The sequence below is a fragment of the Lutra lutra genome, chromosome 15 (genome assembly GCF_902655055.1).
Source record: "Lutra lutra chromosome 15, mLutLut1.2, whole genome shotgun sequence".
Classification (NCBI taxonomy): Eukaryota; Metazoa; Chordata; class Mammalia; order Carnivora; family Mustelidae; genus Lutra; species Lutra lutra.
This window is the reverse complement of record NC_062292.1, coordinates 30336359-30362445: the sequence shown is the minus strand read 5'-3', so window position 1 is coordinate 30362445 and position 26087 is coordinate 30336359. Positions and strand designations below refer to the sequence as shown.

The 26087-nt window shown below is 55.9% G+C and overlaps 1 protein-coding gene across 1 annotated transcript in view; it reads left to right on the top strand.

Moving 5' to 3' along the window:
• CNIH3 (cornichon family AMPA receptor auxiliary protein 3) overlaps positions 1-24044 on the top strand; it is a 92557-nt gene extending 68513 nt beyond the window's left edge. Inside the window, exons 4-6 of the mRNA XM_047705761.1 lie at positions 14553-14665; positions 18499-18642; positions 21818-24044. Of these exons, the coding sequence (XP_047561717.1) occupies positions 14553-14665; positions 18499-18642; positions 21818-21845 (285 nt within the window). The 3' untranslated portion in view covers positions 21846-24044. The remainder of the gene's footprint in view (positions 1-14552; positions 14666-18498; positions 18643-21817) is intronic.
• The last annotated feature ends 2043 nt before the right edge of the window (positions 24045-26087 follow it).

The window sequence follows — 26087 nt, the reverse complement described above, 5'->3', positions numbered from 1 at the left end:
CGTGACACCTAACGCCCACAGAGTGCTCTTTAGGACGCCAGTTTTCAGACTTGGCTGCACACTTGAATCGCTGGGGGAATTTTAGGAACTCTTGTCTGTCCCAGAGATTCTGACTTAATTGGTTCGGAATAAATCCTGGGCATCAGGAGTTTTAACGCTTCACCGGGGTGACCGTAACGTGCAGCCCAGTGTGAAACCCTTTGATAAACAGGCTTCATCATTCAGGTTCAGTGATGCATTTCGGCTGCGTTGGTGGCCTGGCCGCTGGGGCTCAGCGGGGCTGGTGCCTGATCCACATTGCCCGCCCAACTGCCCCCCCTCCCCCCGCTGCCCCAGGTCCCTGCCCCCAGCGCAGGGCTGCAAAGGGTGCACGGGTACCCAGTCATTCGCTCCCAGAATCTCCTGACACTCCCAGCCAGGAGGGGTAGGGTTTCAGAGGTCAGCCCCCGCCTGCATGCAGGAGTCCCCTGTTGGCGGTTTCATGAACTCTGAGGCTGGTTCCCGCCCTCTGAGTCTCCAGGGCGGTGCTGAGGTTTGGATGGGGACTTTCAACTTCTCCCGGAGGAGGTTGTCAGGTGTAAGGGCATGTGGAAAGAGCCGTGTGACGCGTGCCCACAGACTTCACCAAGACCACGTGGGCTTCGTCTGCCCTTCCATGCCCCATGTGCAGAGCACGGGTGCGTTTGCCTGGACCATTTGGTTGCACACCTTACAGCTCTTCCCCCCAAATGCATTCCACAGCATAACTGCAACCCCTGGCCGCGCCCACGGACACCGATGATGACATCTGATTATAGTTCATGGTTGTTTCCACTCCTCCCCATAAAGGACTTTATTATAGCTTTTTTTTTTTTTTCCAAAAATTCAGGATCCTGTCAAGTATCCCACATTCCATTTGGTTGTCATGTTTCCCAGCATCTCTTTTAGTCTAGGATAGTCTTTGTACTTTGTTTCAGGACAACGATCTTTCCGGAGAATCCTGAGTGGGGGTGGTTTTTCAGGGTCCCCATGGTGTGTGAAAAGCCGGGGTGGGGCTGGGAGGCTGGCGTTAGGGAACTTTGTGTCCTGTGTCCCATGTAAAACATTTATGTGTTGGCCAGGCCGTGCCTTCCTGCTTACAGCTGGTGCTGGCCTCCGGCAGCCCCATGGCCTGTGCCGCCCCATCGTGTGCCCTGACTCTCTGTGCTCCCCTAAGTGTCCCAGCTCTCCTGTGGTTTCCTAGCAGTGACCCTGTGTGCTTGTGGGTAAGTGGGGTGCTGGCGTTGGGCTCCCTGTCTCTAGTCCTCTCTCAGGGGTCCTCGCTGCCACACTGGCTGGCCGCCCCTTCCGTGGGCTCCCTCCGTTCTGTCTCCTTCCAGCTCATTCCAGAGTGTGTCTGGACTAGCTGTCTCTTTCCTGAGTATCTTCTGGCTCTTTCTTCAAACACATCTTGTCTTCCTTGTCCTAAAATGTCATTCGCCTTGGTAACCCTTTGTGCTACCTGCCCCCGTGGTTCTTTGTTCATATGTTGCCAGATTCCGGAAGGAGCCACAAACAGCCCGGCCTGCACTTCCTCCTACTCATCTGAGAATCACTTGCAGGTGACAGGTGCTCTTTTCATTCCACAGAAACTGATATCTTGAAGGTCACCAGTGACGTCTTGACGACGAACTCCAATAGCCTGATGCATTCATTCTCACCCCCCGCCTCTCCATAGCATGACGCTGCTGGTCATGTCCTCCTTTCTGGCCGCCTAGCAAAAGAGCACCCCAGGCTCCCTCTGTCCCGCGCGCGTGCGCCTCTGTCCCGCGTGCATGCACCTCTGTCCCGCGCGCATGCACCTCTGTCCGCCTTAACGCCCCCAGCCCCACGCCAAAGACACCGGTGTCCATTTGGGTTCTGTCCTTGGCCCCGTTTTCTTCCTGTTCTGTACTAGTGTTGCAGTCAGCAACCTGTGGATCCTATATGGACTGCACATTTGTCTTCTTCAACCCACTTAATATTTTAAGCATCTGAAATATTCACACAAAAATCCAGGTTTTTCAGCTTGCTTTTGGGAAAAGGTCACAAGATCCATCAATACTAGAACCGTTTTTTTTAAGGTAGCCCTCTGCTGGGGTTGAACGACAGATGACCCTTCTGATGGGAGGCACGTTCCTCAGACCCCCTGCACCCTCTCCTCCCCAGTCACTGTGCACCTTGTGCCTCTGAGCGTAAGGTTCTGCCTCCTCGGGGCTCACCTCCCCCAGGGCTGGGGCTTCTGTCCTCAGTCAGCTTGCAGCGGCCCCCAGACTGTACCTTTTCCCGCTCTCTCCCTCTGGAATTCTGGGCTAGCATTCTTGACCATCTGCTGAGCTCCTGTACCTAGTTCTACGTCTTGCATTGGGGTTAGAAGTGCTGAAGAACCACACTTCTCCACCTCTGTGGGTTTGTCCCAGTCAAGAACAGACACAAAATGCTAGATGAGGATTAAAATACGGTGTCATGCTGCCAGCTGCACGGACGGCCATGGTCCATGTATGAGAGAGACAGACACACACAGAAAGTGCCCTACAGGGGCAGGCTCCAGGCTTGTGCTGGGGCGGAGGCAGCTCTAGGTCCTGACCTCAGGCGCCTGCCACATGCTTGCAGGCATGGACAGAGAATGTGTGGCATTTGGGGACAGGAGCAAGAGAAGCCAGGCCACGGGCTTCCTCCCTAGTGCTTCCCCAAGGTGTGGAAATTGCTGGTGGGAACTCCCATTGTATAGGGTAAAGCAGGAAGGCAGAGAGGTTGAAGGGTTCTGAGTTCACCCTTCACTCAGCCATAAACATGCCGGCTTGACCCGTGTTGGTTACTGGAGACACTGTCTTCCGTGTCACTCAGATATAATACCACACTTGTCCTCTGTGGGTTCTATTTCCCATGTGCTTCATGAATGGCAACCCTCCTCCACCAAGTCCCTTCCTTAAGAGCTCAGACTGTCTTCTTTTGCCTGGACTCTTGCAGTAGCTTACTAGCTGGGATCCCCCACCCCCACCCCCGGCCTTTGGTCTGTTTTCCAGCCCTCCTTCCAGATTCAGCCTGTGCTAATGATCTGGCCAAACTTGGTCAGGTACTCCTGCCTTGTCCCAGAGCCTGCTCTGGGTCCCAATGTTGGAACACAAATGACCAAGACATAGCATGTTTCTCAGGCTATCTGTGATTTCTCCTCACCTTATGGAAGTCTACTTCCTTTCAAACACTTTTCTGTTCACCCAGCAAATATTGAGACCCCACTGCGTGCCAGGGATTGTGCCAAATCCTGTGAACAGAGATGTGTGAGACTGCCCTGTGATTTCCTTTCTATTTTTAAAAAAGTTTTATTTATTTATTAGAGAGCATGAGCAGGGAAAGCGGCAGAGGGAGAGGGAGAAGCAGACTCCCCGCTGAGAAGGGAACCCGTGAGCTGAAGGCAGACCCTTCACGGACTGAGCCACCCAGGAATCCCAGTGGTTTCCTTTCTTTGTGTCTTTTCTTACACTATTTTACCTCCTGGAGTGTTCTCCGATGGCTAAATATTATCTTTTAGTTCCACCTCTGATGTCTCTTCCACGAAGCTTTCTCTAACCCACTAAACAAGAAATACCCTCTGCCTTCTCCGTCCCACGGCGTACATCGTAGTCGTTCTGCAGAGTGAAGCCCAGTCCGCGTGTTCGACGCCCCTCACAGGCTGCATCTTCTCGGGCCCTGCGGGCCCCGTGATGCGTGTGCAGTTCTAGGACACAGGGGATGCTCTGCCACTGAGTCGTTACAACACTGCGTTTTCTTCAAAGGAGGAAATGGAACAAAGCTAGAGGGAAAGTGTTTAAAAACACAAATAAATCACACACGATCCTAGGTATTGCTAAATATAGCCGGACAGAGACCAACATATCATGATTAATTAGCATGCTGGTGAGCCACCTACAATCCATTCTGAAATAAAGCCGCATCTAAAAATGTTAAATACTGCTTCTTTGTCTCTTGCCTTTCATTCCTACTGCAACCAACTTAGGGTTTGTTTTTGTTTTTGTTTTACATTATTTATTTATTTGAGAGACAGACCGTGAAAGAGAGGGAGAGAGAATCTGAAGCAGACTCCCCACTGAGCATGGAGCCCGACGTGGGGCTCAATCCCAGGACTCCAAGATCATGACCTGAGCCAAAACCAAGAGTTGGATGCTTAGCCAACTGTGCGCCCCCCTCCCCGCCACCAGCACCCCTCCAGCGTAGAGCTTTACTCCTTTACTTTAAGGACCCAGTTTTGCTCACTGATTTCTCTGAAACCGGATGCCTGCTTGTGCTGCTCTGGCCATCTGAACCCTACTGGGTTGTTTCTGCCGACGCTGGTGTGTGTGTCACTCCTGTCCTGGAGACGTTGCCCACCTTCATGGCCCTCCCCAGGGCCTGTCCCAGGGGCTTGTCCTGCTTGGCCCTGGGCCTCGGGCCAGACAGGTGGTGTTCCCTCTGTGGGAGAGCCGTGACCTTCCCAGACGCACAGCCACCCCCTGACACCTGTCCCTGTCCTGTTGCCTGGGTCAGCTCTTCCCCCCTCACCTTTACCAGCTGCTTCCAAACCTGGTTGCTTTATCAGAGCAGTGAGCACAGCATTTGAACTACAGATCCCTCTGGAAATTCTGAAGCGGGGCCTGGCAATCTGCATTTTAGCAAAGTTCTACCCAAGGATTCTGCTGTGCAGTAGTGGTGGAAACCCCACAGTCATGACAGGATCTCCCGCTGCCTTGGTTGTGTTTGTGTCTCTGTCTGCTGGATCGTCCTCTTCCTGAAGGCAGGATGGCACCCGCAGTCATCTGGCCTTGGGCCCCTGGCAGGACTTGGCTTGTGGAATTGTGACAGTCTCTGCACAAGTGGTGAGGTGTGAGGGCTGGAGGGAATGTGTGTTGTGCCCAGGAGTTGAGAGAAGACACCAATGACAGGGTGACCCCAGGGGACCTTTCAGTTTTAATATTCTGTGCAAAATGCAGACGGTCATCCGGCCTCTGGGGCATCACCTCGAAGCCTGTTTGCTTCTGGGGTCAAAATACTTCTCACAGAATTATTTCCCGTTTTGAGAACATGCTCATCTTTATAAGGATTGCCAATGTGTACCTTATTATTTCTTTGTTTCGCTTCTGGCTTTCTGATGATCAGCTGGGTGTTTTTAAAATAGAGGTTGCTTTGGAAACCACCTTGAAAACTCCGGAACACTTTAGCCTGTTGCCAAACTTCATAGATTTTTCCAGCTGCCACACCGTGTCCGGGCTGTGCCCTGACCGAGGGGTTAACACTAACTGATCTTCACCGGGTCACTGATCCGAGGTGAGGGGCAGGACCGGTCGGTCGCTCACGTGCCTTTGCGAAAGCAAACCTGGGGAAGGAGACCCTAGGCCCTGGCACTTTTCCAGGCCTGCCCTTTGCAGACACCTGTGTCTGAGCGGCAGGGACGCAGCGGGAATGTGGGTGACCAAGGCCAGCAGGCGTTTCCTCCCCAGTGAGGTCAGTGTCCTTTCTCCTCCGACGTGGGAATTTGCCTGTCCCGATGCCGGCCTCCGCCGCCCTTCCTTACACTCACGGGCTCTTCCCTCTCCCCTCGCCCTGCACACTGGGGGGCCCCGGGCCCAGTGCTGGGCTCTGTTTCCCACCTGCTCTGCTCAGTGCCTTCCGGCAGCTCATCCGAATTTCCTCTGCCACGTTTCCTCAGCCTCCAGGTCCCTATTGTGAGGATCGACCCATGTGCCCAGCTGTCCCAGACTCTTAGGACACAGGCCAATGCTGGGCTCACGGCCCCCCAGAACGCTTCCCCTTCCAGTGCTCCTCCCGTGTGTGAGCCCACAACCGCCGTGCAGGACCTCGGAGTGACAGTTTGTCCTCTCCCTCCCGCAGGCTCTCAGTGACCAGGTGGGAATTCCTGTCTTTCCAGCCCCTCTGGGTGGCTCTGTCCCCTCTGCCTATCCTGTCCTGACAGCCACTGTCTCTTGCCTGGACCTTCCAGAGAAGGAGGGAGGCCCAAAGATGACCCTTGTCTGCCAGGGCAGCCCTCCCAGACCCCAGGCCACCGACCTGCAGCTCCTGGTGTCACATTCTTCCCTCTCCCAGCACATGTTTTCCACACCAGGATGGGAGCTTCCTACAGATGGGGTGACGGCTCTTTCCCTTTCTGTACCACCACCACCGGGCACATGGGCCCCAAGTACAGTGACTGTTGAGTGAATGAGTAGGAGCCACAGAAGTGGGATTAGTAGTCATGGAAGTCTCTGCTCACCTCTTCCGGTCTCATGGCCGGGCCTCCTGCTAGGCCTCGCCTGCCGCCCTGGACGCTCCGAGCTCGAATTGCTGAGCTGTGATCGAGTCTGCACCCCTTCTGCTTTACTCAACCCCTTAGGGACCCACCGCAGGTGCTGTAAAGGACCGACTGGGGCTGGGACTCCCATCTGTGGGTGTGGGAGGCAGACTGCCGGCCCCGAGGCTTGCTGAGCAACCGTAGAGTCAGCGCCGTGTGTCTCCAAGACAGCTGTGCAGGTTTTGCGCTGAGCAATCAGTTCAGGGTGGTGATCGTGGTGTTTGCACACACACTGTTCACTCAGCACAAAGTGGCACTGTGTGCCAGCTGCAGGTCCAGGTGCCAGGGAGGGAGTCGTGAGTATCTAGCAGTAGACAAGTAACCAGATGCGCAATTGACATGTTCAGACAGTGATGGTAGGTTCTGTGAAGCACTTAAAGAGAATTGAACAGAACAACTCTGGGCCCAGAGGGTGGGCTCCTTTGAGGAGGTGACTGTGCGTGCAATCCAGGATGAGGAGGAGCCCGTCAAGAGGAGGTCAGGGGTGATGGTGCGTGCTAAGGCCCTAAGGTAGCAACAGGCAGGCTGGGTGTGAGCATCAGCAAGGGGATGAGTCTGGCTTGAGTGAGTGGGCAAGGGAGCGATGTGGGGTAGGGTTCAGGAGGACAGGGGGACCAGGTCATATAAGGCCATGGAGATCATCGTAAGGAGTGGGTCCTATTCTAGAAGCAGCAGGGAAGCATTGCAGGGTGGAGCGGAGAGGCTCCTGCTAAGAGTGGGCTGGGAGCTGGGCTGAGGGGGCAGTTGGGAGGCCAGCCCCTCAAGCAGTGGCCGTCGCTCCCACAACAGGTGGCAGAGGCTGGCACTAGCCCCTGGTGTGTCCTGTTTGTGCAGTGGGGCTGCGTGCCTGCCTCGGTTTCCCCACTGCCCATTGTTAGGGCTTGCTTACTACTAAGTATGGTGCACTTTCTGCTGCTCAGCCGGGGTCCCTTGCACCTGCCCAGGGAGCGGTGCTCGACAATGGGTACCTCCAGTGCCTGTCCGATGTTTGAGCCCCTCAGGAGGCTCTCAGTGCACGTTTGTCCAGGGAGCAAGTGGTGAGTTTGCTGGCGCTTACCAGGTGCTGTGCTGCTGGAGCTGCATGGAGAGGGACCCAGGGAGACACACACACGGACATGTGCGGGACTCGGTGGGGTGGGTGGTGAGGATGTCACTCCTGAGGGGCATGAGAGCTTTAGGACCTCACAGTAGCTAATGGTGACATGGACAGTGATGGCTTTTCTGTGGACAGAAATGCACGTAGGGAGAGGATTTAAAAAAAATTTGCAATCACTAGAAATGGACTAGAGAGGAAAGGGAAGACACATTGGTTTAATTTTCAAGAGACTTTAATTGTTCAAAATCTCAAAACTCAAAGTACTTGAGTTGACGTGACCCGCAGATGTGTGGGAATGTGCGGGTCAGATGCCTCTTCTCCTAGGCGCTGTTCTTAGCCCCATGTTATCGATGAAGAAACTTGACCACCCTTGACCTCAAACAGCTCACCCAAGGTTCTGACGTGGGATGGGCAGGTCTAGAGTCCAGCTCTCGTTCCTGAATCAAATACTGTTTCTGCCAAGATATTGCCACTCGAGCCCTTCCTGGAAGCCGGAGTTACCATTTTCTTTTGCCTTTTCTCCAAAACGTGAACTTGCTCAAATTCCCGGTAAAGTGTGGCACAGTCCTGCTACTATCTGCCTTTGCCAGAGTTTGGAAAACACACTTGTGTTCACTGTTGACCCTTGAACGGCGTTGGGGGCGTTGAGGGGCGCCAACCTTCGTGAGATCTGTCAGATTATATACCGTATTCTTGCAGTCAAGCAAGCTAGAGAAAATGCCACTAAGACAGGAAGAGGAAATACCTCTACCACCCCGTGTTGTAAGAAATCCATGTCTTAGTGGACCTGGGTGGTTCGACCTGTGTTGATCAGGGGTCACCGTGCTTGAACTAAGACCACCTGTGCCCGGCACTCTGGAGGGCACTGCTCACCAGTCTTGTCTTTGCCTGAGTTGTCTTTGCTCCGGGTTGGGACGTTGAGCCCGCCTCTCCATGTGGGTGCTGTTGGGCATGCAGGAAATAGGACTGACAGCTCTCCTTCCCCAGGTGCCCATACTTGTTCTCCTGTTCAGCCTCCTTTGCTCGTTTTGAGCATAAAGTCTCCAAGCAGCTGGTGGTAATAGGTAATTAACACACTTCAGAGCTGTTAAGTAAGATAATCGTCTGTCTTTATCCTGGAAAATGCTCTCCTTTGGGAATGTATGTGCTGCTCAGGCCCCAGGCTGCTACCAGCCTCCTCGCTCTAGTAAGAAACTGTCTATGGTGCCTGTTTCAGGAGAGATTTGGGGACAGAAGCATCCCATGGAGAGGACTGGGAGTCAGGAGGAGAGCTGGGGCCTCCTGCCTTCAGCCGGGGCTTGGAGGGCAGCTTGGGTGGGCATGTCTAGCCACTGAGCCTAGATTCTAGGGGAGCCTTATGACGGGGACTCCGACCTGGAGACTGACTCGCCCACCGTGTGCCCCATTCTCTGCTCTGGGCCTAGAACAATAGTAGGACAGAAGCCCCCTAGCTGTCATGTGGCCTTTCCTGGTCAGGAGAGCTCTCCACGGCCATTCCCTGCTGTCTTGAGCTGTAGGAAGCTGGTACGAAGTCTCCGTCTCACCTCCAGGGGAGGTTTGTAGGTCATGTCATTCCAGAACGGAAAGGAGAATGTGACTCTCTCAAGCCACAGTGAAGGCTGACACCAGGGCCTCATGGGGATGCCCTTTGCCCAACACTCTGCCTTCCCCAGAACAGCAACCTCGGGACCTCAGCTGGGCTCCCACCAAGGAGTGCATCCAGAATGCGTGTGTCTTATCTCCCCTCTCCCTGCATGGAGCTGCTTGCACGCTGTGCTCTGGCTCCCGTCCGGTGGTGCTCCAGGCTCCACGCGCACCCTGTGCGCCTATGACACGGTCTCCACTCACCAGACTGCTCGGCGTTCATGCCTGGCCAGTGCTTATAATACGGATCTGCTGAGTGTGCAAGTGGGCTCTCCAGCACCAGCAGGCAGGCTTGTGAAATCCTTGCCCTTCTGCCCTTCTCCTTCTAGAACATTCCCCTGCCCCCTTAGCGTCTCTCCTCTCAGACAATTTGAGCTTTTGCCTAATCACTCCCTGTATCCTGACCCCAGTTCCCACTCCCACCATCCCTGGCTTAAAGAAAAGGAATGAAGGAGTGGGGAGCGGAGTGTGACTTAATATCTCCCTGGATTCCCAGGCATGTGTCCCTCTGAAAGTGTGGCATTATTTGAGAGAAGGCTTTTATTCTTAACTCCCCCTCGCCGGGCTCTTAGGTACTTGGTAACCGTGTGTGAGGAAGTGGCAGAGGGGTGTTTGGAATTCAAGTGTGTCTGGAAGCTGCGAGAAGACAACGGTTACAAGAGGCAGCTGGGGAGGTATGGGCGGGGTAGGGCTGGGGCCCAGAGGCTTGGTCATAAAAGGGACCAGCCCCCTCCCCAAACTGGAAAGCCCACCCGACAGGAGGAAGACTGGTGAAAGGAGCCGGGTTTGGGGGGTGGGTAGCCTGCCAGGAACAGGGACAGGGATGGGAGGCTGGCATTTGGGTGGCAAAGGATGATGAGGGAGATGTCCCCCATCCCCGGAAGATGCCAGGGCTAACCTGGGGGTTGCTTCCAGAGTGTTCTCCCACAGTGGAGGCTGGGGGAGCCGGGAGCCAGACACACTGCTCTTACCTGTGAAGGTTGCCTGCCCAGGGCTCGAGTCCGAGAGTGTAGATGGTCCCGCTAGAGGTTGGGGGTGAGGAAGGAGACCCCAGGTTTTCAGAAAGGAAGTCTCTGCCTCGTGTCCTCTTCGAGCCCTTGGTCTATGAACCTCAGCTCCAATGTTTAACAGAATCACCTGGGCCGGTCCTAAAAAATGCAGATTCCTGGCCCAGAGAGTCTTTCTGGGTAGACTTGTGTAGGACCTAGAAATCTGCATTTTAATGAAATCAGGCATTCTGGGGCAGGTGGCGGGTGGACCCTGTTCTGAGAGTCCGTGCTCAGGGGCCCTCTCGCAAACTTGAATGTGCACGTGGATCCCCTACGGGTTCTGTTAACTGCAGGTTCTGGTTCCGCCTGTCTGGAGTGGAGCCCCAATTCTGCATTTCTCACAAGCTCCCAGGCGACACTGGTAGTGCTGGTCCTGGGAGCACTGTGAGGAGCACTTTTCCCAGCAGGTTCCTGGGATCTGGTTGGGAAACCCCCCCCCCCCCCCCCCCAGGCCTACGAAATCTGAACCTCTGGGGGTGAGCCTCAGCCATGTGTGTTTTAGCCACACCCCCCGCTGAGGTTTGAGGAGCCCTGCTAGGAGCCAGAGGCTTAAGGAAAGGGGCTGGAGGAGCAGCTGGTGTGGGAGGGAGGTCAGGGAGCTGAGCCATCTGTTCCCAGCTTCCCTGTCCTCCAGAAAGAGCCGAGACCCGTATGAATTCAGACGTTCTTCCTCGTGGGGTTGGGCATGCACACTTCCCCTGGATCAAAATGGGGAGTTTCCCTAGTGGGTTGATGTCCTCACAGGTGGTATGACAGGTGGGCAGGACCCACAGGGAGTGGCAGTAAGGCCAGAGGTGCTGACAGCCACCAGTCGGGCTGGGAGCTGGTCCTAGGAGCAGTCAGGGCAGGAAGGACCGGGTGGCTGTGGCGGCCGGGGCAGGGTGAGCGGGAGCCTGAGCAGCCTGTGGCATGTCTGGAGCCCGTGGGACAGGTGGTGCAGCTTGGTCAGCTGGGGCCTCCGGGCTGAGCTGTGAACTAGGCTGTGCACACGCTGGGGAGCCAGGAGCAGTAGGCAGCGGGAGTATGGGTTTGTTCCCCACCTTCTCTCCCTGTGCCTCTGTTGCAGAGAAGTGAGTCCGTGTGGGTGGGCAGGAAGGCCGCAGAGACTCCCCTGGTTTGCATAAGATGTCCTCAGGGATGGCAGGGGAAGGAGAGGGTGGGAGGCCCATGGGCTGGAAACCCTTGGCTCTGGGGCCCCCTCTGTGCCCTTGCTGACCACCTGCCTCCCTAGGGAAGGCAAGTGCTTCTGTCCTCACGTGCTGGGACCCAAGCACGGAAGTCTTTTCCTTGCTGTCTCCCTCTGATTCTCCTTGAGCTCTTGGCATTCAGAACAGGCCCACAGGGACATGATCGTGGACTGGAGTCCCTGGAGGCTGGGCCCGGTCCCCAGGAGCAGCCATGCGGTTCTGGCCCTGACCCTGACGCAGGACGGGCACCAGGGTTTGCTGCTGGCTGTGCGGGGCTCAGAGCCAGGCCCAGGGTTCTTGGGGACACGCCTCAGCACACATCCAACTGATTCTGGTGGCTTTTCAAGTTACATTTCTAGACCAGGTGACCCTGTGCTGGGCACTTGGGTACCACAGTCATCCACTCACCCCTTAGAATATTGGGTGGACATCGGGGCACATTCCAGGAGGTCAAAAGCTTCAGCTGGCTAGCACCATTAAACGGGCAATACTCAGGTCAGCCCAAACCATGCCTAGCTGTCGGAGTCCCAGCTACTCAAGCCAGCTGAGGCCGGCGCGCCAGGCCCTAGCACGAGGGATCAGAGCCCTGGAGGGAGGCCACACTGCTCCCTCCTCCCAGCCCCCAGCCCGCTTGAGCTCTTGCCCAGCTGTCCTCGAGGAGCCCTTCGCCCAGAGTTACTGCAGAGAAAGCAGCCTCCCTTGAGCAAAGGGTCTCAGAAGGGTCCTGCCAACACTTGGGGTGGTTTTCTCTTTGCCTTCCAGGTCAGCGAAAGTCCAGGTTCCCAGGCACGCGAACCTTTCCCTCCTTCCCGCGGCCCCACCCCTGAGGTGAACTGGGGGTGCGGGTCCCACCTGGGGACTAGTGACACGGGTGCTTCCTCCTGGAAGCTCCTGAGAAAATGGTCTCCTCCCTGCTCATCCCAGGAGGCCTCCTGTTTTGGGGGAATCAAATGAAAGGACATTATCCTTCCTTTTCCCACCCACTGGCCCCAAAGCAGATGGACACAAGATGTCCTTGCCCGGTGTCCTTGAAAACAGGCAGGGCTGGGTTTTCTTGGTGGGAGAGGCAGGTTTGGTTTCTGTCCCTGCTGGGGGAAGCTGGGAGCTTAGTTTAAGCAGGGGTAGGGTTGCGGTTCAGAGGAGCCTGAGCGGAGAATCCGGGAACCAGAATCCGTCCTGGGTAAGAGCGACAAGGGACCGACCCGAGGTTGGGGTCAGCTGGCATGTGATTGTTGGTGACTGTGATGGCCCCGTTCATCACAGCGTGCCTCCCGTTCCGACACTGCCCTGCCGCTGAGAGCAGCCTCCTGCAGGGGAGAAGCTGGGTCCCCCCAGCAGCCTTGCCAGTAGGCCATCAGGGCTGCTGTTTACAGATGAGGGAGGGAAGGCCCCGTGTGGTCAGCTGCCTCGCTCAGCACCGTGCAGTAGCCATTATGTAACCACCAGACCTTACCTAACACTTGCAGATCCTGGGCTGGTATTTTTAGCCCCACGTGGTCACAGTTGAAAAGCTTGTTGTCTGAGTCCCCGGAGAATGGGTCTCACGGCTGCCACTCCCTGTGGCCACACTCAGCCGTGGGACCGTCCCTGTGGCTTCCGTGTGTGGTCCCAGGATGTCTGACCCCAGGCACGCTTACACCGGCAGCTCAGCCATCTGCCTGGGATGTGCGGAGGGGGCGGGAGCAGGTGCACAGCGGTTGGGTGGGCACGCTCTTCACCATCTTCCTCTCCCCCTGTCTCCCGGGTCCCATCGTTCTACTCTGTCACATCTCCCTGTGTGCAGGCTGGGAGAGCACCCTGGCGTCCCACAGTGAAGACAAAGGAGCGGCATCACTGTGCCCCGCTCCCCGAGTCCTCAGGCTAGCAGTCAGCACAGAACTTTGTGAGCTAATGCCAGGAATGAAGGTCTACACCAGCGAACAGGAAGACGTATAAATGCAGTTAAACCACTTCTAACATGAGTAAAATCACATGCAAAACACGTTTGTGGATTCAGGACCTGAGCAGAGAGGTGTGTGTGGGGGAGAGAGGACGGCCCTCCAAGACCGTGGGCACGTGTGCAAGGACAGAAACCTGCCAGAAAGTTCTTGCCCTGGCTGCGGGAAGGGGTGCTGGGACCCAGACCAGCAGGGGTGGTGCTGGGGAAAGCGGAAAACAACCACAAGTCCATGTGAAGGAGAAATGGCAAGATTTGGAAGCAGAGCGGAGAGGGGACGGGTACCACGGAGGAGCCAGAGCTGGTGGGGTTGCAGGGGTGGGAGGAACGGGGGTGGTTGGGGAGTATCCAGGTGGAAATGTCCACCAGGACGAGGAGGTGAGACCTAGGGCCTGGGCAGGGGATCAGACCAGGAGGAGTGACGGAAGAAGCTGGGGCATGGATGAAATGGGTGAGGTCTTCCTGGCCAGTGTGCGCGCTCAGCTCGGCGCTCCACATGCTGGGTCCTCGCGGCAGCGGGCAGTGAACTCACATTGGAGATGAGCCTGGAAGGCTGGCTGGAAAGGTTTTTCAAGGAGTGCGGAGGCATTCATGTTGCATATGGGCTCCTATGTTAGGGGGAAGAGGGTGCACGTCCCTCTAGGGGTGAATTTATTGGCCTGGGTACGAGGTTTCTCCTTTACAGTCGCTGTGATCTCCATTACAACTTTGATTTCTATTAAACACCCTGGGGAGTTCGTGACTTGAAGGTCCTTTCACCATTTACCCTCATGTGGCGGCGCTGCGGGCTGGCGAGCTCAGTCTTCCTGCTGGTCCCCGAGCGTCGGCCCCTTCCTGGTCTGGGGTGGCCTCTCTCTCTCCTCCATCATCACTGCCATCTCTCTCGTGGGCTCCCAGTTCACCCACATCCAGCAAAATGCTCTTTCTCGATGCTTTCCCAGTCTGCCTCCATCTGAAACAAATACATGTGTTTGCTGTAGGAGTGTAAGTTTGTAGAGGGGGGTACGTAGGGACCGGGAAGCCAGGAGCAGGGGGGTTACAGAACCGTGGAAACCCTCTGGGGGTGTCTCCTCCCGCCCTCTGTGACCACGCAGGGGTGACCCCAGAAGCAAGTGCCCCGTTCTGGTAAGTAGGGTGCTGAGAGCCTATGTCCCTTGGACCTGGGTAGGAAGCATGACTTTGGGACCCCAAGGAGGAGAACAGAGCAGAGCTGGGCCATGGTGCCAGGGCAGCCTCAGGGTCGAAGCACGGTGGCAGCCTGTGAGGCAGGAGTGACTCTCCCTCCCGCTGATGCAGGCCTGTGTCTCTGCTCCCCCTGCAGCTGGTGCTTCCGGAATATTCCATCCACAGCCTCTTCTGCATCATGTTCCTGTGTGCTCAGGAGTGGCTCACCCTGGGACTGAACATCCCTCTACTTTTCTATCACTTCTGGCGGTGAGTCTGCTCGGGACTGCTCTGGGCTTCTTCCCTTCTGCGTGGGCAGTCGGCCCTGCAGAGACAGTGTCGTCCAAACAGACCAGCTGCCCCGAGCCTCTCCTCCCTCCCTCCCCTGTCTTTCGGAGACCCGTTCTTCCAGCAACTCCTGGGTGGCGGCCCTGTCCCTCAAGGGACTGGTGTTAAGATTCACAATCTTATGATTTTGCATGATTCACAATCGTCCACAAACGGAAACCATCCAGATTGTTGTCAACAGGGGAATGGGTAAACAAAATGCGGTATGTCCTTGCAAGGACGTGTGATTTGGTGATAAAAGGTAATCACGTACCGACACATGCTGTAACATGGGTGACAAGGGAAAGAAGCCGGTCCCAAGAGGCCATTTATGGGAAAGGTCCAGAATGGGCAACTCCGAAGAGAAGGGAAGTAGATGGGTGGTTGCCAGGGGATGGGAGGGAAGGGATGGGGACAGCTAAGGGGTACGGGGTCTTCTTCGGGTGTGACCAGGTTCTGAAGTAGATACTACTGAGAGCCAGAAAATTCTGTGAACATGCCAACAATCACTGGATTGTATACTTTTAAAAGGTGAACTTTCTGGTATGTGAATTGTATCTTTTTTTTTTTTTTTTAGATTTTTTTATCCTAGACAGCGAGAGAGTGGGGGCAGAGGGAGAATTCCAACCAGGCTCCACCCCCAGCATGGAGCCTGACCTGGGGCTCAATCTCGTGACCCTGAGATCATGACCTGAGCTGAAACCAAGAGTCGGATGCTTAACCGATGAGGCCCCCCAGGAGCCCCCGAATTATAGCTTAATAAAAAAATCACCTACCAGATGGGCTGGATTTTCTGGGACACTTCTGATTTTAAATATTCTATTCTCTGTCAAGACTACACATCAGATCATGTGATCCGGGCTTTCTGTAAAATCTGGTCACCATCTGGACTTAGGATGTAGGAAGGGGGGACTGGAGTACAGAAGGCAGCTGTGCAGGTGAACGAACCACCTTTTGCCCCTTGCTCCCAGAGCTTCCATCCCACCAACATCTCATTTTACCATAAAATGTAGCCTGTGTTTGTCACGTCTGGGGTGCGCACTCCTTCTTCTAGCAGACACGGGAGGCATGCCCCATACCGGGCACTGGAGGGGACTGCCATGTGGATGTGAGACAGAAGCTTTACCCTCGAGGAGTGTGTACTCCAGTGCCACAGGGAAGCAGAGTCTTAGCAGACGTGAGGAACACACTTAGGCACGCAGGGAAGCAAACATGTGAGTTAGACTGGTACGGGAACGGTGCCAAGTAAGCAGGTTGGGGGGCTAGCGTGGGCACAGGCTCGGAGGTAAGACAGCACTCAGTGTGTTGGGGAAGGGCCCTGGTTCAGCGCGGCCGCCTGCAGGGTCCTGGGGGAGACGTGAATGGGCATGAATCGATGTAGGCTTGACAGACAGCAGAGGGTCCGGAACTCTCCGCTGGGGAAGTTGGGATCAACGTATTCTGTAGGAAGTGGAAACTCTCAGCAGCTTTTGGGGGAGAAGGTGGCATTGCCTGATCTGAGTTTTAGGAAAGCAACCGGTGGCAGCTGTGCAGATGGGTAGGACGGTGAACTTGTGAATCTGGAATTAGGAGGTCACCATGGACTCGCAGGGGAAGAGAGAACAGAACTTGACTCCCAGTGTGACTAAGCAGTGGATGTTGGAAGAGACAGAGAAGGTCCGGGGAGGTGAACTTGGCCTGTGAGCAGGTGCAGAGGGCGGGGCAGAGGCAGCCTTGAAGGAGGGGATGGCGCCACTGACGGGGGGGGGGGCAGGAGAAAGCACAGGTTAGGAAGAAAAGAAAATGACTCACTTACACAAGAAAGTCCTGCTGTTGTTGTCATTTTTTATAAAGATTTAATTTATTTATTTGATCTATAGAGAGAGTAAGCAAGAGAGAGGACACAAGCAAGGGGAGTGGCAGGCGGAGGGAAAGGGAGACTCCCCGCTGAGCAGGGAACCCACACAGGACCTAACCCCAGGACCCTGAGATCATGACCTGAGCTGAAGGGAGGACACTTCACTGACTGAGCCCCGCAGGCGCCCACGAGAGAGTCCTGTTTTGAGTGAGCGTAACCCCCTGAGGTCTGAGCTTGGAGAGCAGTCAGGTGGGAACATGGTGTTGGAAAGTATTTCCTGCCGGCTCTGGGACTGTGTGGGCTCAGCTCACCCAGTATCCACACAATCGGGTGAGCACAATCTGGTGAGCCCCAGTCCCTTCTCTGATTCAACCATGGGTGGGGGGTGGGGACCGGCGGCTCACAAGGTTAAAGCACCCCCCAGGGTCACTGAGTCAGGACAAAGAAGGGCCGGTTCAGCCCCACCTCTGTATGGATCAGTCGTCCTGTTGCCCCGGGTATCAAAGACATGGTGGCTTTATGAGACTCTGACTGGTGCCCTGCTTCTCAGGGCCATTGGCGGGAAGGCGTGGGCGGGGGAAGGGGGGAGAGGGAGGCAGGAGGCGGGAGTGGCTATGGTCTCTTCATCCCCAGGGTGAGGACTGCCCTTGTTGGACCATCTAGCCTACTTCCAGAAATTCCTAAGTGCTCAGGAAACGAAAAGGCATGAGGAGCAGAGGGTCCTTTGGAAATCAGAGTCCTTGAACATGGACTTCCTTGGGTTTCTGCTCCCGCTTCCCCCCGGGCCCAGGCCAGGACACTGTCCTGCCGACCCAGCTCTTTCTTAGGTGCTGGTGGAAAGCAGCGGGGCACATCCATCTGGTCCCATATCGCATCCTACACCCAGTCATCTCAATGCATTTTTGTCCCCATTTTACAGATGACAAAGCTGAGGCTCGGAGGGGTCAGTGATAGGCTGGAGGAACGTCGGTCTGGTGGCCAGTGACCCACAGAGCCCTGACTCTCTCCACTGAGCTGCTTGGCCGCCTGGCCCCCTGGGCCCCATGGAACGAGTTCTCACCAAAGGCCTCTTGTTTGCAACCTGCCCCTGGAGAGGAGAGGAATGAGGCCTGCCAGCTGGCAGGCATCGCTGAACCCAGCTTTTGCTGTCCTCCTGGCACCCTGTGATGACCGACATTGTCGCTGTCCTTTGGGGTGTGAGGATGGGCTAGAACACCAGGGCCCAGGTTCCAAGCGACAGGAGCTCTTCCGAGCCCAGGGGTCCTCTGCTCAGGGCCTCTCTCCGGCCCGGCCTCCAACCTCCTTCACTTAGTGACAGACCACAGCCCGCTGAGGCCCTGCCAGGGACCAGAGCCCCGGGGTAGCCCTCATGTCCCGCCCAGCCTCACCACCAGAGTCCGGCCTCTGTTGGGTGTTTCCATGGAAATATATATAGCTTCTTCAGCCTCCCTCTGTCCCACGCCCTGTGCTCTCACTTCACTGGGTCCCTCTGCTGCTCTCTCTCCGCCGAGGCCAATGCGCTTTGGCTGTTCTGGGTCCTTCTACCAAGAAGAAAAATGTCTGAACTCCACCACACTCCCATGGGAATGTGACATCCCTTCCCTAGCATTCCGGATTTGAAAAGCAGAGCTGCGTGGAGAACAGCATGAGACCCAGGATAGAACGTGGTCGGTGGCAATGCCACCCCTCGTGTCACCATCCCTCTTCTGGGCCGATAACCACAGGGGGCCCACAGGAGCAAGGAGGCCCTTCTCGGTGCCTCCAGGTGACTCAGTTTCCTTCCATCGGGTAGCTCTGTCTGCGGGCGCAGTCCCCCTGGTACCGGAGGGTCTCAGTATCTGGAGTGGCTCTCAGGGCCAGGCAGCAAAGAGGGCAGAGTTCCCTCAGATGTCCTTTCCGAGCCCCAGAGCCAAGGATGCTGTGTTCTCTGTCCCTGCAGGTACTTCCACTGTCCGGCTGACAGCTCAGAGCTTGCCTATGACCCACCGGCGGTCATGAATGCGGACACCTTGAGCTACTGTCAGAAGGAGGCCTGGTGTAAATTGGCGTTCTATCTGCTGTCCTTCTTCTACTACCTTTATTGGTGAGTCTCTGTTCTTCTGGGCCTCTGGGTCCTGCAGGCACTTTGCACCTCCTGCTCTTGGCGGGGGTGGGGGGTGGTGGCTGTGAGGGTGGGTGTTGCAGCCATGTGGGTCTGAGGCCAGCGGTCTGACTTGGTTGGGAGCCTGGGCTTGTGCACAGAGGCAAGGGGGGTGGGGCAGGGTGGAGGGTTCTACAGGAGGCCTGGCTCCTGGCAGGCACATCTCTAGGACCTCACAGAGAAATGCATTGTCCTTACCCTCTGGGTAGGCAGTTGGTGACATGCAACTAGTCACTCCTTCCCCATGGAGCTCCCTCCCCAGCTCAGCCCCTTGGGTCCCCTGCAGCCCCTAGTCTGCGTGGGAGCTTCTGCGGAACAGAACAGAGACCCTGAGGGGTGGTGGTGTGTCTCAAAGGGGCACACGAGGTCCTCATGTGCTCACATTCACGTTCTCCCGATGTTACACGCACCACGCTAATGAGGGAAACTGTGCTGATGTTGTGATTGTTTGGCGCCCTGCCCCCTGCCCCACCCGTCTGCACCTCTGCACAGAGTGGCCCAGGGAAGCAGATGGCTGTAAGCAGCCTGCCTATGGCCGGGCGCCCAGAGTGCCTTTTCTTAAAGTGTCTCCCTCCTGTTCCTCTTGGGGGCCCCCTCCTGGGCGCTGTCGATCCCCAGGTGAGGAAGAGGAGGGTGGGGTGTTAGCAAGGCCCCCCGGCTTGGGGCGGGCTGAGGGGGGGGTGCTGCATTTATCCACATTTAAAAATGAGCCGTGCTTTGAGCCAAGAGCTCAGCCTGGGGCTCAACACCTTCATTGCCCAGACAGTAACAATCAGGAGATGGAATCCCAGATGTCCGATGTTTTCCCATGTCGCAGCTAATAGTGCATCTTAAGTCTGATCCCAAATGTGGGATCTGTACTGCTGACTGTCACAGGAAAGATCTAGAAAAGTCTCATCAAGTGGGGTCTTTGGGCTTTCTGTATCAGAAGCCGGAGGGAGATGGGTTTGTTTCTGAAAACTGTGGATTCCTGGGCTTGGATCTGCTGACTCAGGATTTCGGGTCTGGGAATCTACCCTGGGGCATGAGGTGGCAGCGGGCGTGTGTGTGTGTGTGTGTGTGTGTGTGTGTGTGTGTGTGTGTGTTGGGGGGGAGGGTGGCTCCTGTCCGTTGGCTGAGTGTGACCATCCTATAAACATCGTGTCCCAGATATTCCATTTGGCCGTCTGTCCTTTTGTTCAGTCTGGCTCTGCCTTTGTGTTGCATTTACTAATTACTTCGTTGCTAAACATAATTGGAACTGCTCCTCTTGCCTCGCAGGGACTTTGGGTGGCAGCCAGGGCTCCCCCTTCTTTGTTGAACCTGGCGTCTTGGGGCTCTGCAGAGCTCCTCCAAGGCCATGTATCTGCAGCTCCTAAACTCCCAGCCCCTTAGAGCCAGGGCTTGTGGGCACACGGAACTGTCAGCCCCGGCTACTCTCATGGGGGGCAGGGAGGGTGACCCATGCACGTGGACAGCTGCATCCAGGCTGAGTACAGTGACGGACTGAAGTGACAGCTGCTGGGATCCTGGGGTTGGCATTTCATAGGCCCTCCCAGTGATTAAGAAATGTGTCCAGGGCCCTGGCTGAGACACGTTTGTCTGGTCCCAGAGCCCAGGTTCTTCTCTGTGTCCTGTGCTAATCACCCCAGCAGGTGCCCCGTGGACCAGGAAATGAGCACAGGTTCCTGGAATTGATCATAGCTAACACGAACGAGAACACTAGCAGCTTAGTCCAGTGTGGGTGACCTGCCCGCACCAGATAACCATCTGTCAAACCAGGAGGGGGAAGTAGCACCAGTCCCCTGCCCGTTCCTCCAGGTCACAGCTGCCTCCTCCTTCAGGTTTTCTCCTCTCCCTGTATGAGCATCTTCTTGCCGGCTGGCCTGGTGTCAGACCACCTGCAGGTCTCGTTCGCCATGTGTCTGTGGTGCCCTGGCCGGAGCGTGGTGCATACTGGGAGCCCACGAGCTCCTCGTTATCATGGAAGCTTCTCTCTGTGCTCCCTAGAGGCAGGTGTCAGGCTGCACACTCAGCACTGTCTCTCAGCACCAAGGACGGGGCCTGGCACGCAGGAGGTGCTCAATAAATGCTGAATGAGTGACTGAAAGTCTGAAAGTGAGTAGAGCGGGTAAAGGACACCCGTGACCTCACTCGGTGTCATTGTGGAGAGAGCACTGGCTTTGGCCATGGGACGTGGCTCCTTGCCTTGCCCTCCCTGGCTCTGTGACCTTGAATGATCTGCTTCTTATGCAACCTCCCCCACAACCCTGAGTGCAGGGAGACCCTCCAAATCCTGTCTGACCAGTCATGCTCCATGGACACAGGTGTTACTGGGTTCTCAGAGATGGCACTTGAGCTGCTCAGAGGAGCTCACCGGGCCTTGGAAGCTGGATAGGGTTAGACATAAACCAGAGTAACTTCCCTTGGTTTCCTTTCTCAGATGATCCTTCTTCCTCTCTCTTATGTGAACAGGTAGTTGTTTTCTTGGTGCCAGGAGGGCAAAGTGGTATATTTTGTCATGGAATGTTCCTTGATGTTGCAGAATTAGCCTGCAGCCCTTGCTAAAAGCATAGGGTTGCGTCACTCCTTCCCTGGTAGAGTCGGGGCACAACTTTAGGACACATGCTCTTAATGCATGCTCAGTGCCTGGATTCGGTTAAAAGCCAGAGTTTTCAACACGTAGGGAGTGACCCAATTCAGAATCCATGTCATTTTTGTGCCCAGAGGGCCTGCATTCATGTCGGTCCTCGGAGCAGAGGTGACAGGCATCTCCCCAGCAGTGGGGTATCATGCGACATCACAGAAGCATACGTGGCAGGTGGCGGGAAGAGAACCCCTCGTGCCCCACCCCGGGGACCTGCTGTACAGTTGCAGGAAGGAGGAACAGCCGCCAGATTGTCCACGCGGGTGAGGGTAACACCCTGCACGTACAACAATCACATCTACTACCCGAGGGACTCAGTACGCGCTCACAGCATAGGTGTTGTCCGATGTGGTGGAAGGAGTGGGGCTCCAGAACTGGGATGAGAAAGAAGCCATGGGGTCTGGCGTGGGGAAGGACCCTCGGGTGAGGGTCAGTCTGAGTCCCTCACAGGTTCCCGCTCACTCCTTTTCTTCCTTTTCTCTCTGCCTTCAGCATGATCTACACGCTAGTGAGCTCTTAACTCAGACCACGCACGTCCTCCAAGGCTGAGTTCACGGGTGCCAGGCCCAGATGGGGACGCATGAGAGACAACTGTGGACTGTGGGCTCCCGCAGCAGCTGTGGGCCAAGCTTACCGAGCGCAGGGATCACTGCCCAGCCTGCGCTCGGGTCGCGATCCCTTCTGGGCCATGGGACCTCTCCTGGGCAAGGACTGCCGCTTCCTGAGTGTACTCCCCTCTCCGACAGCTCCATGCCATGCAACAGAGCCCCAAGACCATGGGAGGGGCAGCTGGCAGGCTGCATGGGCCCTGCCCAGAACAGAATGACCCAGGATCCAGGCCGAGTGTGTGGGACCCGCTGAGCCTTGAGGGTATCGTGGGCTGTCTGAGCCTCTCGTGTTTCTTCGGACCCCTGGCCATGCCCCGTGCTTCTGCGGGACAGCCTGGAGGGTGCACGGATTTGACTCCGGTTCCGACTGTCCCTGAGCTCGCAGGCTGTCTGTTTCCACGCTCTGCCATGAGAGAGCCAGCTTGGCCTGCCGGGAATGCAGCTCGGGGCTGTACATCAGTCATGAGTTATCTCCAAAGTCAAGGGGAGGTGGGAATCCGAGGGAAGAATGATTTTGTAAAGCATTCACAGGTTCCAAGTATTAGTTCTTGGCCCCCACAAACGTACTCTTCAGCCGTCAGTCCAAAAGCATCACGGAACCCATGAAGGCCGATGGATGGGTCCCCCTTGTCCAGCTGCCTTGTGTCAAGGACCACACGCCCAGAAAAGGCGGCAGTGTCTGCTTTGTGCCCGCACGGCCGGCGGCCGGGAAGTGACTCCGCAGTCACGTGCTGCTGCCTCATTCCTTCTGTTCGGTCCATGTGGGGACATCCGCTGGTTGAGAATTTTCCATTCCACATTTCCATTCGACATTCCCCCCTCTTTGGGTGGGAGTTGTTCCCGAGCGTTGTAAATAATGACAAGGCTGAGATGTTTGATGTTTAAATTGGACACAATGATTTCCACCTTGTTCCCCGACCCTGCTTTCCTTTCTTCTGTTTGACGCGTACAGGCTATTTATACCCACTCCCGGCTCCCGTCCGAGGCCTGTGACTCAGGTTTATGAATGGTGTTTGTGTGACGCGTCGTGCGTTATGTTTGAGACGTGGTGGCAGCTTGGGCGTCTCATCCGCCTACCTTGCTGGTCTTGTCTACACCCCGATACAGGCTCATTGGGCTCTGCGAGCTTGGTGCATTAGGAAAAAGCTTCCAAAAGGTGTTTTGCTTCTAAAAATTATACAGAGAACAAAACATAGATTTTTTGCTCTGAGCCTGAAGCTATAAAACCAGGAGATTCCGGGTAGTGTTTTGGAGAGCAGAGCCCCCTTGTCTAGCCTGGGTAGCTGGAGGGTTGGCCGGCCCCATCTCTGAACCCATTCCTGAGAAGACAGGCTGCTGGAGGGCGTGACCCACCACACTTCTCACCCCGGAGTGTCTTGTTTGCTTTCATAATTTGCCTCCTTCCAGAAAGATGCAATGGGGCTCGTAGCAGCAGACACAAGTACAAAGAGATCATTAAAATGGAAGTAGGGAATTCGGACCCATAAAGGGGGATGCACCGACTTCCCAAGGTTCTGATTCCTGAGACCGAACCTTGAATGTTGCCTTTTCTTTGCAGTAAAAGGTAGTCCATGTTTGCCTAGAACTTCACCTTCTATAGGTTCCTTTTGCTTCCTGTTTAACCTTCCTCACAGTCCTAGGAGGTCAATAGTTTCCTTTTTCCCATTGTCTAAGTGAGGAAGCAGAAGCTCAGAGAGGGTAAGTGACTTAACTGTAGTCACACAGAATCCACAGACCTGCCTTTACACCCACGTCGTCCAACTTCAAAGACCCCGTGTCCTTTCCATCCCCTGAAAGCCAGCGAGTGACGTAGCTTAGGCTCCTAGGACGGTTCGATTAGCATAAAAATTTTCGAGATAGGGAGACTTAAAGATGTAGAGTTATAGACAAAGTGCCGGGTTTTCTTTTCCTCCTGCGTGAGCCTCAGCCTTGCTTTATCGTGGCGGGTTCTTCCCCGGGGGAATCCTCTGAACGCTGTAAGAGGCGTGAGTGCACAGACACCCCAGGACTTCCCTCCCACAAGCTGTGACCAGGAACCCTTGTGGCTGCTCTGTCAGGACCTTCAGCCATTTTCAGGTCCTGCGAGAGCTAATAATGACCACGGGGGGTGAGAGCCATGCTGGGTGCCCACCTCTGGGCCATGACGTTGCCAGACTCATGGCGACCCCACAAAACAGGGGGTGTTTTTATCCCCGCATTAGCGACGAGGAAGCCAGGGAAGTTCCGGTGGGTGAGTCTGCCCCAGGGACCGAGCCAGACCAGGGCGCAGACTCGGGGCTGCGCCTGAGTGGCGGATGGTGATCACAGCTCTGAATCGAGGTGTGGGACGTTACTCCAGGCGCTCCCCTCCTAGCAGCACCGTGGGGTCGACGTCCTCCCCATTTTATAGATGAGGACGTGGTGGGCCCTCAGAGATCTTCAGCTTGGAAGGGGTGGGCAAAGCTGGACCGGCATCCAGGCCCACATGTGCCTCCCTCCCACGTAACGTTGCGTGCTGGGATATCTTTTTCCATCATTGTTCATCCCACTAAAATGACCAAAGGCAGGGTGGAGGGCGGAACAGGGGACAGTGCTCTGGGTAAATCCCCAAAGTGACTGATGGACAGCTCTGCCCGCCCCGCACAGCTCTGGCCACCCTGGAGAGAGGCTTTCGGGGGCACAGGCAATAGGGAAGGGGCTGTGGGGACCTGATTCCTGCTTCCTCAGAGACACAGAGCATTGGCCTGGCTGTGCCCAAAGGGGCAGAGTGGGACCTTGGGGGGTCACTTATTTTCATGTCGCTAAGTCAGGTAGATGGTTACACCTAGGTCACCCGACTTCAAGAACCCCATGTCCTTTTCATCCCTGACTCGTTAAGTTAAATGCAATCTTATTTGCAGAGAACTGGGAAAAGTGCCCTGCATGTGGGAAGTCAGGTAAGAGATCCCCTGCTGTGGGAGGGTCGCCCTCACTGTCCTCACTCTGCCCTGTGCACATCCAGGTTCAGGACCTCGGTGGGGAGGGGACATCACCTGGACCAGCTGCCTGCCTGACTCCTCATTCCGGCCACAGTACCTCAACCCCTCTTTCCAGCACCGTGCTCTCCAGCCCGTGACAGCTGCCCTCCAAAGCTTGCCCTGTGCATTCCCACGCAGAGCACGCCGTGCGCACGGTCTCACTTAACCCCACAAGAGTATCTCGAAGTAGGAGCTGTCCCCGGGTCCGGTTCATAGTTCCAGAACCGAAGCTGGGGACATCTTATGAGTGACAGTTACCTGGGAGGCAGGGAGCTTGGACTCCAACCCCTGGACTCCAACTCCAACTTGAAGGGAAACTTCCCAGAATAGAACCTCAGCTGCCTTCCTTCCATCCCCCAGTCCTGCAGGTGGCTGTCACTGGCACATGACCCGGGGGACAGAGCTCAGCCCTCTCAAGATCTCCCCTTTGCTTCCTATTTCTAGGCTTGGCCAATGCACCAATGTTGACTGAAGCTATCACTGTTGAGAAAGTTTTGTTCTCCTACGGGAGAGCTGAAGAGAGCCCAGGTGCTTTGGCCACTGCACAGACCCCTTTCTAAACCCTTCCCGTTACCGGGCTGGGGCTCCTCCTTTCCAAACTGCATGCTGGTGACCGCGGTCCGGTCTCAGGGCAGCCGCCTGGGCCGTGAGGCTTAGGCGGAGGGCTGCGGTTACTGTGGTCACTGGGACATACCCTGGATTGGGTTTTGGAAGCCCCCACGCCCAGGAGCCAGGGGCAGGGTAGCAGGCCGCAGCGCAGGGCCTCCCAGGATTCATCCCACACCTCATCACGACCATTTCTGCTCCTGTTCACCCCAGCCCAGATGGCTCTGGGCACCCCAGGAGTGTCTTCCTGTGCTTGACCTCTCAGCTGCTGTGCGATGCCCACCCAGTCTTCCTTCCCAGCTGGCAGAACGCTGGGCTGTGGGAGCTGCTCGCTACATTTCTAAGGGCTCTTGCTCTGAACACGGCCCTTATGAAAACCGCTTGTGTAAGCTCACAGTGAAATAAATCCTATTGCAAACAAAGGTAACGTATAGTCAAAGCTCACCACCTCCTGGTTATTTCACGGCATTTTGCATTCTCTGTGGTTGGAGGTTCTGTCTGCTGTGCACATGGGGGGATCCCCGTGGGCTGAGGCTGGGAGCTGGAGGTTGG